The sequence below is a fragment of the Mizuhopecten yessoensis genome, unplaced genomic scaffold (assembly GCF_002113885.1).
Source record: "Mizuhopecten yessoensis strain PY_sf001 unplaced genomic scaffold, ASM211388v2 scaffold11073, whole genome shotgun sequence".
In the NCBI taxonomy this organism is placed as follows: domain Eukaryota; kingdom Metazoa; phylum Mollusca; class Bivalvia; order Pectinida; family Pectinidae; genus Mizuhopecten; species Mizuhopecten yessoensis.
This window is the reverse complement of record NW_018408866.1, coordinates 164,173-177,311: the sequence shown is the minus strand read 5'-3', so window position 1 is coordinate 177,311 and position 13,139 is coordinate 164,173. Positions and strand designations below refer to the sequence as shown.

At 42.5% G+C, this 13,139-nt stretch overlaps 1 protein-coding gene across 1 annotated transcript; it reads left to right on the top strand.

The window, feature by feature from the left end:
* Positions 1–10,565: 10,565 nt before the first annotated feature.
* LOC110465399 lies at positions 10,566–12,653 on the top strand. The gene has a single exon (XM_021521182.1). The coding sequence runs from the start codon at positions 10,566–10,568 to the stop codon at positions 12,651–12,653; it is 2,088 nt and encodes a 695-aa protein (XP_021376857.1).
* The last annotated feature ends 486 nt before the right edge of the window (positions 12,654–13,139 follow it).

The window sequence follows — 13,139 nt, the reverse complement described above, 5'->3', positions numbered from 1 at the left end:
TAGTTACACAGGAAACCAACACCGTTACATGTATATACCTAGTTACATAAGTAACCAACACCGCTACATGTATATACATAGTTACACAGGTAACCAACACCGTTACATGTATATACCTAGTTACATAAGTAACCAACACCGCTACATGTATATACCTAGTTACACAGGAAACCAACACCGTTACATGTATATACCTAGTTGCACAGGTAGCCAACACGGCTCCATGTATATACTTAGTTGCACAGGTAAAAGCACATTTATGTATTACCTATCTATAAAAGTAATCAACAGCTTTATATACCTACCTAAACAGGTAACTAACAGCTTTGTATTACCAGTAACATAGGTAACCAAAGTTTTCATTACCTTGGTACACAGGTAAAGTTCAGCAACACCTTTTATATACCTAGTTTACCAGGTAGCCAATACCTTATACCTGGTCAAAAAAGTAACAAACTATTAGATACTTAGCCACACATGTAACAATAGCTGTATATACCTTGTTTTACAGGCAACCAAAAGATTTATACTACTAGAAGCATATGTCACCAACAGCTTTATATACCATGTAACACGGGTAATGTAGGAAACAACCTTATTTCACTACTAACACGGGTAATGTAGGAAACAACCTTATTTCACTACTAACACGGGTAACCAACAATTTCTATATACCTTGTTACACAGGTAATCAACATCTTTATATACCTAGTTACACAGGTAACTGACATCTTTATATCAAAATCAACATATATGTCTCTGTGCACATGTAGGTAACAAAAGTAAACATACCTTTATATACCATGTCACACAGCAACCAACACATTTATATGTCTCTAGGTACACGTGTAATTAACACCTTTATATGTATCCAGGTACACGGGTAACCAACATCTTTATATGTCTCTAAGTACACGGGTAACCAACACCATTATATGTCTCAGGTACACGTGTTATTAACACCTTTATATGTATACAGGTACACGGGTAACCAAAATCTCTATATGTCTCTAGGTACACGGGTAACCAACACCTTTATATGTCTCTAAGTACACGGGTAACCAACACCATTATATGTCTCAGGTACACGTGTTATTAACACCTTTATATGTATACAGGTACACGGGTAACCAAAATCTCTATATGTCTCTAGGTACACGGGTAACCAACACCTTTATATGTATCCAGGTACACGGGTAACAAAAATCTCTATATGTCTCTAGGTACACGGGTAACAACCACCTGTATATGTCTCTAGGTACACGGGTAGCCAACACCTTTTTATGTCTCTAAGTACACGGGTAACCAACACCTTTATATGTATCCAGGTACACGGATAACCAACATCTCTATATGTCTCTAGGTACACGGGTAAACAAAACCTTTATATGTCTCTAAGTACACGGGTAATCAATACCTTTATATGTCTCTAGGTACTAGTTTAATCAACACCTTTATATGTATCCAGGTACACGGGTAACCAACATCTCTATATGTCTCTAGGTACACGGGTAAACAAAACCTTTATATGTCTCTAAGTACACGGGTAATCAATACCTTTATATGTCTCTAGGTACTAGTTTAATCAACACCTTATTTGTCTCTAGGTACACGGGTAACCAACACCTTTATATGTATCCAGGTACACGGGTAACCAACATCTCTATATGTCTCTAGGTACACGGGTAAAAAAAACCTTTATATGTCTCTAAGTACACGGGTAATCAATACCTTTATATGTCTCTAGGTACTAGTTTAATCAACCCCTTTATATGTCTCTAGGTATTAGTTTACTCAACACCTTTATATGTCTCTAGGCACACAGGTAACCAACACCTTTATATGTCTCTAGGTACACGGGTAGCCAACACCTTTATATGTCTCTAGGTACTATAGTTTAATCAACACCTTAATATGTCTCTAGGTACACGGGTAACCAACACCTCTATATGTCTCTAGGTACACGGGTAACAAACACCTTTATATGTCTCTAGGTATTAGTTTACTCAACACCTTTATATGTCTCTAGGTACACAGGTAACCAACACCTTTATATGTCTCTAGGTACACGGGTAGCCAACACCTTTATATGTCTCTAGGTACTATAGTTTAATCAACACCTTTATATGTCTCTAGGTACACGGGTAACCAACACCTTTATATATCTCTAGGTACTATAGTTTAATCAACACCTTTATATGTCTCTAGGTACTAGATTAATCAACACCTTTATATGTCTCTAGGTATTAGTTTACTCAACACCTTTATATGTCTCTAGGTACACGGGTAACCAACACCTTTATATGTCTCTAGGTACACGGGTAACAAACACCTTTATATGTCTCTAGGTACTAATTTAATCAACTCCTTTATCTGTTTCTGGGTACACGATTAATCAACACCTTTATATGTATCTAGGTACTAGTTTAATCAACACATTTATATGTCTCTGGGTACACGGGTAACCAAAACCTTTATATGTCTTTAGATACACGGGTAACCAACACCTTTATATATCTCAATGTATAGAGAAAACAGTATCACCCATTCATATACTTATAGGTATAAAAATACACTGGCTACCATCACCTAATTAATAATAATAAATCGAAGTTCTTATATACCGCGTTATTACAACCTAGTTCGAATTCGAAGGTCGTCTCAAAGCGGTTCACAAATTATCATTCTTGGTTATAGGGCCATTGCAACCAGTCAATTTCTGTCTCCACTCCCTGGGGATTGACATGTGATGGCTATTTGACAACCTGATCCTGGCTTGTACCAGGTATTCGACAACATGATCCTGGCTATACCGGGTATTCGACAACATGATCCTGCCTTAACCGGGTATTCTACAACGTGATCCTGGATAAACCAGGTATTCGACAACGTGATCCTGGAAATATCGGGTATTCGACTACGTGATCCGGGCTATACCAGGTATTCGACAACATGATCCTTGCTATACCGGGTTTTAAACAACGTGATACTGGCTATACCGGGTATTCGACAACGTGATCCTGGCTATAACAGGTATTCGACAACGTGATCCTGGCTATACTGGGTATTCAACAACATGATCCTGGATATATCGGGTATTCGACAACATGACCCTTGATATACCGGGTATTCGACAACGTGATCCTGGCTATACTGGATATTTGACAACATGATCCTGGCTATACCAGGTATTCGACAACGTGATCCTGGCTATATCGGGTATTCGACAACCTGATCCTGGCTATACCGGGTATTCTACAACATGATCCTGGATATATCGGGTATTCGACAACATGATCCTGGCTATATCGGGTATTCGACAACATGATCCTGGATTACCGAGTATTCGACAACATGATCCTGACTATACCGGGTATTCAACAACATGATCCTGGATATATCGAGTATTCGACAACATGATCCTGGCTATACCAGGTATTCGACAACATGATCCTGAATATATCGGGTATTCGACAATATGATCCTGGCTATACCTGGTATTCGACAACATGATCCTGGATTACCGAGTATTCGACAACATGATCCTGACTATACCGGGTATTCAACAACATGATCCTGGATATATCGGGTATTCGACAACATGATCCTGGCTATATCGAGTATTCGACAACATGATCCTATATATATCGGGTATTCAACAACATGATCCTTGATATATCGGGTATTCGACAACGTGATCCTGGCTATACTGGGTATTTGACAACATGATCCTGGCTATACCAGGTATTCGACAACGTGATCCTGGCTATATCGGGTATTCGACAACCTGATCCTGGCTATACCAGGTATTGCACAGCTTGTTAGAATCACAAAAACTGTTAACGTTAAGTACACTTACACGGACACACCTCCAGCTAATGATTTTCCCTCTGATTAACTTTGTAGAAGCTGACAGGATCGCAGTGGTTATATGTTCCTATCTAATGGACTGAACTGACAGACGTGTTGATACATGTTTTAAACCTAACCTAACAGATGTTTTACCAGATATGTGATCAACTCGAACAGTTCACGTAATTCTTACGTACCAAAACTCGTGCCTAACGTGAGATCAAGGAGCTGGTACAGAAAAGGTGTTACATAATAACATGTAGATAGAGAATGTAACAGTTACTAAGTGTATTATTTCTACACAATAATCAACGAAAGTAAAATGTTGGGGAAAAGCATGGTCATCCCTTCCCCTTATCGTCCGATGTCAGGTCCACCATCAGAATAACCACCAACTACCGTCGTAGCGACCTACTATCGTACGTCTCTGGGCTGATGAAACATGTAGATACATTGTGTACATTGTGACATATACATATATCTGGTCTGGTGGTACATGTACATGTAGATACATTGTGACATATACCTATATCTGGTCTGGTGGTACATGTAGATACATTGTGACATATACCTATATCTGGTCCGGTGGTACATGTAGATATATTGTGACATATATCTATATATGGTCTTGTGGTACATGTAGATACATTGTGACATATACCTATATCTGGTCCGGTGGAACATGTAGATACATTGTGACATATACCTATATCTTGTCCGGTGGTACATGTAGATACATTGTGACATATCCCTATATCTGGTCCGGTGGTACATGTAGATACATCGTGACATATACCTATATCTGGTCTGGTGGTACATGGAGGAACATTGTGACACATACCTATATCTGGTCTGGTGGTACATGTAGATCCATTGTGACATATACCTATATCTGGTCCGGTGGAACATGTAGATACATTGTGACATATACCTATATCTTGTCCGGTGGTACATGTAGATACATTGTGACATATACATATATCTGGTCTGGTGGTACATGTAGATACATTTGGACATATATCTATAGATGGTCTGACTGTACTTGTAGATACATTGTGACATATACCTATATCTGGGCTGGTGGTACATGTAGATACATTGTGACATATACCTATATCCGGTCTGGTGGTACATGTAGATACATTGTGACATATAATTATATCTGGTCTGGTGGTACATGTAGATACATTGTGTCATATACCTATATCTGGTCTGGTGGTACATGTAGATACATTGTGTCATATACCTATATCTGGTCTGGTGGTACATGTAGGTACATTGTGACACCTACCTATATCTGGTCTGGGGGTACATGTAGATACATTGTGACATATACCTATATCTGGGCTGGTGGTACATGTAGATACATTGTGACATATATCTATATCTGGTCTGGTGGTACATGTAGATACATTGTGTCATATACCTATATCTGGTCTGGTGGTACATGTAGGTACATTGTGACATATACCTATATCTGGTCTGGTGTTACATGTAGATACATTGTGACATATACCTATATCTGGGCCGGTGGTACATGCAGATACATTGTGACATATACCTATATCTGGTCTGGTGGTACATGCAGATACATTGTGACATATACCTATATCTGGTCCGGTGGAACATGTAGATACATTGTGACATATACCTATATCCGGTCTGGTGGTACATGTAGATACATTGTGACATATATCTATATCTGGTCTGGTGGTACATGTAGATACATTGTGACATATACCTGACATATATCTATATATGGTCTTGTGGTACATGTAGATACATGTTGACATATACCTATATCTGGTCCGGTGGTACATGTGGATATATTGTGACATATATCTATATATGGTCTTGTGGTACATGTAGATACATTTTGACATATACCTATATCTGGTCTGGTGGTACATTTAGATACAATGTGACATATACCTATATCTGGTCCGGTGGTACAGGTAGATACATTGTGACATATACCTATATCTGGTCTGATGGTCTTGAAGATACATTGTGACATATATCTATATATGGTCTGATGGAACATGTAGATACATTGTGACATATACCTATATCTTGTCTGGTGGTACATGCTCGACAATTAAGAACGTTCGAAACGTACCCCATCAATGCTCAATACTCAATGACATATATCTATATATGGTCTTGTGGTACATGTAGATACATTGTGACATATACCTATACCTGGTCTGGTGGTACATGTAGATACATTGTGACATATACCTATATCTTGTCTGGTGGTACATGCTCGACAATTAAGAACGTTCGAAACGTACCCCATCAATGCTCAATACTCAAACTGAAAATTACCCCTCAATATTCAATACTCAAACTGAAAAGTACCCCTCAAAACATAAACTGAAAAGTACCCCTCAAAACCCAAACTGAAAAAGTACCCCTCAAGACTCAAACTGAAAGGTACCCCTCAAGATTCAAACTGAAAAGCTGAAATATGTAAACACCAACTATGTAAACATCATAATTCACTGGCTTAGAATATTAAAAAAAACATATTTTTTTTTAAAAAAATCTTAGCTTCTAAACCTTAATCTTAGTGATATGTGATAGTGTACATAAGCCATATTGTATAGCATTGCCCCGCTAGGAGAGAACGATCCTGATAGCGGTATAACATCCTCACTTTTAAACAGGAGCAAGTCAAACATCACAACATCAAACCAGCAGTTGACGTAATAGACCGGCTGTTAATACATTAAGTAGAATGAAATATCTCAATCCAATAGGTATTTGTTTATTTATCTCCCATATCCCTCCGTCCATCAGACGTCTGGTCATAATCATGGCGGGACGGCCTGCCTCTAGTCGCACATCTGCATGGTATCTCGTCCTACGTTTCTTCTTTTACATCACCACACTCTGTTTACTCTCAAAGAGATATAAAGCTGGGAAACAATAAAAGTGGAAAGAAAATTGAACATGTGATATATTTCAAAACGGGTAATGTTTGTGAAGCATACATTAGTCCCAACTCCACCTTAACTGGAAATGAAGCTGAACGCATAGTCTAATTAAAGTGAGTAAAACGACTGAAAAAAGGTCACAGTGACCTACGTTAATTTGATGTTTAGGTATGTACTCCTAAAGAGGTATCTGCAAACTATTGGGGAATTAGAGCTAGATGCAGAATGAAACACATGAATAGAGCTATATGCAGAGTGTAACCGCGTGAATAGAGCTAGACGCAGAGTGGAAACCACGGAATAGAGATAGACGCAGAGTGTAACCACATGTAATAGAGCTAGACGCAGAGTGTAACCACGAGAATGGAGCTAGATGCAGAGTGTAACCACGAGAATGGAGCTAGACGCAGAGTGTAACCACACGAATGATGCTAGACGCAGAGTGTAACCACGAGAATGGAGCTAGATGCAGAGTGTAACCACACGAATGGTGCTAGACGCAGAGTGTAACCACGTGAATAAAGATAGACGCATAGTGTTACCATGCCAATGGAGCTAAACCAGAGTGTAATCATGCGTTTGGAGCTACCAGCAGAGTGTAACCACGAGAATGGAGCTAGATGCAGAGTATAACCACACGAATGGAGCTAGACACAGAGTGGAAACCACGCGAATAGAGCTAGACGCATAGTGTAACCACGTGAGTAGAGCTAGACGAAGAGTGTAAATGAACTTAGACACAGAGTGTTACCACGCAAATAGAGTTAGACACAGAGTGTTACCACGCTAATAGAGCTAGACGCAGAGTGTAACATGCGATTGGAGCTAGACGCATAGTTAAACCACACGAATGGAGCTGTAACCACTTACATGGAGCTAGATAGCTAGATGCATAGTAAAACCACGGGAATGGAGCTTGACGCAGAGTTTAACCACGCGAATGGCTAGACACAGAGTGTAACCAGGCGAATAAAGCTAGACACAGAGTGTAACCACGCTAATAGAGCTAGACTAGAGTGTTACCACGCGAATGGACCTAGACACAGGGTGTGAACACGCTAATAGAGCTAGACGCAGAGTGTTACCATGCGATTGGAGCTAGACGCATAGTTAAACCACACGAATGGAGCTGTAACCACGCACATGAAGCTAGATAGCTAGATGCATATTAAAACCACGGGAACGGAGCTCGGAACACGCTGCTAAAGTTGAGAAAGTTAAACGACCCACGCTCAGTGCCGCAGGATCTAGCGAGGAGTGGGCATATTCCAATCTCGGTGGTCGGACTATGTCAGTGCCACGAAAATCACTGGACGCGATAAAGTAATCCAGCTACTAGAAAGCTGTGACGAGCCATTACGGTAAGACTTGACACGATCAGCCGGTGGTAGCCTCGCTGACAAAACCATGGATGAGGTTTTAGCTGCAATTAAAAAGCTTGTAGTACGTGAGGAAAACACTATGGTTGCAAGAGTGACGCTACACAATATGCGACAGGATCGTAATGAAACTGTCCGGAGTTACGGTGCTAGACTTAAAGGACAGGCCGGTATATTCAAGTTTGTGATAAAGTGCCCCGGATGTACAGCCGACGTCAATTACACTGACGCTATCATGCGTGACGTACTCACCCGGGGAATTGCCGATCCGGAAACACAACTTGATCTGCTAGGACACAAAAATCAGGACATGAATCTTGAGGATGTATTTCAATTTGTCGAATCAAAGGAAGCCGGTAAACGTTCAGCTTCTAGACTTTCAGTTGAGGCTGCCAGCAGCTCATACCGGAAAAGCAAGGCTGACAGACCGTCGTCCAAAGACACCTCCAACAAAGCAGAGCAATGTGCATATTGCGGAAAAAAGGGACACGGCAAATCTGCCCTTGCTCGCATACGTAAAACAGAGTGTACAGCATATGGACACATATGTGGGCATTGCCATCGCGAACATCATTTTGAAATTGTATGTAGAAGCAAGGACAAACCCAAAGTGACACACCGTGATACACTTTCCGGAAGTGCTTTGTTCGACGCATTGTGCTCTGTTCATGATTCTCTACAACATCATCACTGTACCGTTAGTGATTCTGGCATCGAACGCTCAATCTGCATCGACCACCATGTCTATGACGAACTGAGGAATTCCTGAGTGAAACAACGCTCCAAGCCTCAACCATTCGTGAACGTGAAGGCTAAAGTTACTGCTGAGGACTACGCCGCCCTAGGCTTCAGACTTACACGAGACACCATCAACGTCTCAATACAGGCTATGGCTGACACGGGATGTCAGAGTTGCCTCGCTGGCTTGAAAGTGATCCGCCGCCTTGGTCTACGAGAATCAGAACTCATACCTGTGACGATGCAGATGCACACGGCTACATACGGTGGTATCAAAATTCTTGGGCGACCATCCTTCGCTTGATTGGTATAGACAAGGCATGAAACACCAAGGAGATCAGACAGATGACATATGTCACAAGCTCAACAGACAAGCTCTTCCTCAGTCGCGAAGCCTGCGCTACATTAGGTATTATCCACGATTCATTTCCAACCGTCGGAGCTCAAGTCCCTTCAGCTAGCATACATGTCGATGCTACTTTCGCCTTACCGGATCACCAAGTCAAAGCATGCAATTGTCCTACACGCCAACTGCCACCATCGCCTCCGACAAAACTGCTTTCCCTGCTACAACGGAAAACGTTGGTCACTTAAAAGGTTACCTTCTTGACCACTACAAGTGTAGCACATTCAACACATGTGAACACCAGACTTTACCACTCATGAATGGACCTCCCTTGGACTCCAACGCGAAACCTGTCGCTCAACATACACCAGTACCCGTTCCAATCCACTGGCAGGGTGCAGTAAAGGCTGGACTAGACCAGGATGTTCGTTTGGGGGTTATTGAACCTGTTCCGGTTGGTGAGCCTGTCACTTGGTGCCATAGAATGGTTATTTGTGCGAAAAAGAATGGTACCCCTCGGCGCACTGTTGACTTCCAACCCTTAAATGCACATGCCACTCGCGAGACTCATCACACCCCTTCGCCATTCCACCAAGCCCGGTCTATTCCACATGGAAAGAAGAAGACATTATTTGATGCATGGAATGGTTATCATAGTGTACCCATCTGCAAAGAGGACAGACACTTGACCACGTTCATTACTCCTTGGGGGAGGTACCGTTACAAAACTGCACCCCAAGGCTACATTGCATCGGGCGACGGATACACCAGGCGCTATGACGAGCTTGTTTCGGACATCCCCAAAAACACCAAATGTGTCGACGATGTTCTTTTATGGTCAGACACTGTTGAAGAAAGCTTCTTTCAGGCAGTCCAGTGGCTTGACATATGCGGCCGTAACGGTATAACGCTGAACCCTGACAAATTTGTATTTGCAGAGGACACGCTCGAATTCGCTCGATAGTGTACGGCCTTCACAGAAATACCTACGCGCCATCCTGGATTTTCCGACACCCAGGAACATCACAGATGTGCGGTCATGGTTTGGACTAGTCAATCAGGTATCGTATGCCTTCAGTATGACTGAGAATATGCTTCCTTTCCGTCACTTGCTCAAACCAGATCAACCGTTTCAGTGGACTGAAGATCTCCAACGACTTTTTGAGGAATCTAAAATTGTCATTGCCAACGAGATTGAGCAGGGTGTACGGATTTTCGACCCAAGTAAATTGACGTGTCAGACTTGTCAAAGACTGGCATTGGATTTTGGTTGCTACAGAAATATTGCGCTTGTGCTAATGAAAGCCTGCTATGCGCCGTGATGGTTGGAAAGTTACACTCGTAGGTAGTCGGTTCACACATGCGGCAGAGACGCGTTACGCGCCGGTTGAGGGCGAGGCCCTAGCAGTAGCAGATGGCCTTGATAAAGGTCGACACTTCGTTCTTGGGTGCGACAACTTGATCATAGCTGTTGATCATAAGCCATTGTTGAAGTTGTTTGGCGATAGATCACTGGAAAACATTCCTAACAACAGACTTCGTAACCTCAAGGAGAAAACACTACGATATCGCTTTCGAATGCTTCATGTGCCTGGCATACGACATCGTGCTGCCGATTGTATCTCCCGACATCCTATTGGTGAGCCTGAGAAACTTGTGCTCGAGGACGACATTGCAGCACTGTCATTTTCTGCCTTCGACATCGCCCACTTTGGTCTAATGAGTGGTCTACGCATGCCTTCATCAGGACTAGCATTTGTCGAGGAGCATGTCGTGGCATCAGCTTCTTCAACACTAGATGCGATCAATTTACGATCCGTCACCTGGGAGCGCGTTAGAACCACTACTACCAGCGATGACAACATGCAGGCGTTAATCGCTCTGATAGAGGCCGGCATACCGGGAACCCGTCACGAGCTGCCTAGGCCACTGAAAGAATATTTCCCATTCCGCGACGACCTTCATACGGTTGATGGTGTAGTACTTTATAAAGACAGAATAGTCATTCCACCATCACTCCGGGAAGAAACCATTGCCTCTCTGCATTCGGCACATCAAGGGGTGACATCTATGACTTCAAGAGCTGACGCGTCAATCTTCTGGCCTGGTATCACGCCTGCCATCGCCTCTCTACGCGCAACTTCTAACCACTGCAACCGTATTGCTCCATCTAACCCGAATGCACCACCGACTCCTTTGATAACTCCTGACTATCCATTCCAATGCGTGTGTGCAGATTTCTTCCACTACATGGGCTGTAATTACCTAGTGGTAGTTGATCGTTATTCCAACTGGCCGGTGGTGGAGAAAGCCTCTGATGGTTCCAATGGTTTAATAGACTGTCTCCGAAGGACATTTGTTACTTTTGGTATCCCTGATGAACTAGCATCAGATGGTGGACCCGAGTTCACTTCTGCGGCCACACGTCGTTTTCTCAGGAACTGGGGCGTTCACCATAGACTGTCATCTGTAGCTTTTCCCCATAGTAACTGCCGTGCTGAAGTGGGAGTCAAAACAGTGAAGCGTCTGATCACTGGCAACACCAGTCCCAATGGCGACTTAAACACCGACGCATTCCAACGCGCTATTCTCCAGTATCGTAACACACCTGACAGAGACACAAAACTATCCCCTGCTATGTGCGTGTTCGGTCGTCCTATACGAGACTTTATTCCTATACCACCCGGTCGGTACATTCCACACAACACTTGGCTGGAGACTTTAGCAGCTCGCGAGGAGGCTTTACGGAATCGTCACATGCGAGAAAGTGAACGTTGGTCTGAACACACCAAACGCCTCTCACCTCTTGCAGTTGGAGATCATGTACGCATCCAAAATCAAGTTGGTCCTCACCCCCTTAAATGGGACAAGACTGGAATCATTACCGAAGTTCGCCAGTTTGATCAATATGTAGTTCGGGTTGACGGATCTGGCCGTGTTACCTTACGCAACAGGAAATTCCTAAGGAAGTATATCCCAGTCGTTACACCACCAGCGCGCTACACAATTGACAATCAAATTGGACTCTCCCATCGTACGACGTCTCCTGCTTCTAACGCCCCAGACACCGTCGTCGGTGAAGAAAGCAACCCTCCCCGTAAGGATACGAGTCCTCCACCATCCACTCCGTTGACTACTAGAACCATACAACGTTCGCCTCGTTCATCCTCTGATGTTGATCACCCTTCACCACCATTTGGTATTCGAGAAATCTTCAGTCGACGTCATCTAGCGTTTGATTCTCCTGCGACCCCAGTGAGCAAAATCACCACACCCGGGCCCGGCAACGATGCCATCTATCTCGACACATACGCCACAAGCAGTAGTAGTTCCGTCCCCTGCAACAATCCGGACTTCTGGTCGTGCCACAAAGAAACCAGCTTGGCATTCAGATTATAATATGTCCAAATAACAATTGACTTGTTTCTACTTGGAACATTTCCTAAGTGTTATATGTGTTGGGCAACTTTTCACGGAGACTCAGTGCTTCATTTTGTTTATTTTAGGACAATTAGTCGGACATTTCTTAATAATTCTCATATTTCACATCAGTCTTTGTTCCTAGGACTTATACGAGTGACCCTATTACTTACGTGTACCAAAGACTTGGGGGAGATAGAGGATTGTATGTTATGATTAGTTTCTATACGTAATTCATGCTAACTATCATTGTGCAATTTACCACTACTTTGTGTGTCTTTTCAGACCGTGTTCATTGCTGAATAAACATATTTAAAGTAAACGGAACAGAGTCCCATTTAGTTTTAAAGAACTGTGTTTCTGAGAGTGGTAGGTTTTTACATTTTTGTGGCCGTAGTATTTTTATATCTTTGTATATGGTAGTGGTAGTTTTATCTTTGTTTCTGGTATTTGTATGTTTAAATC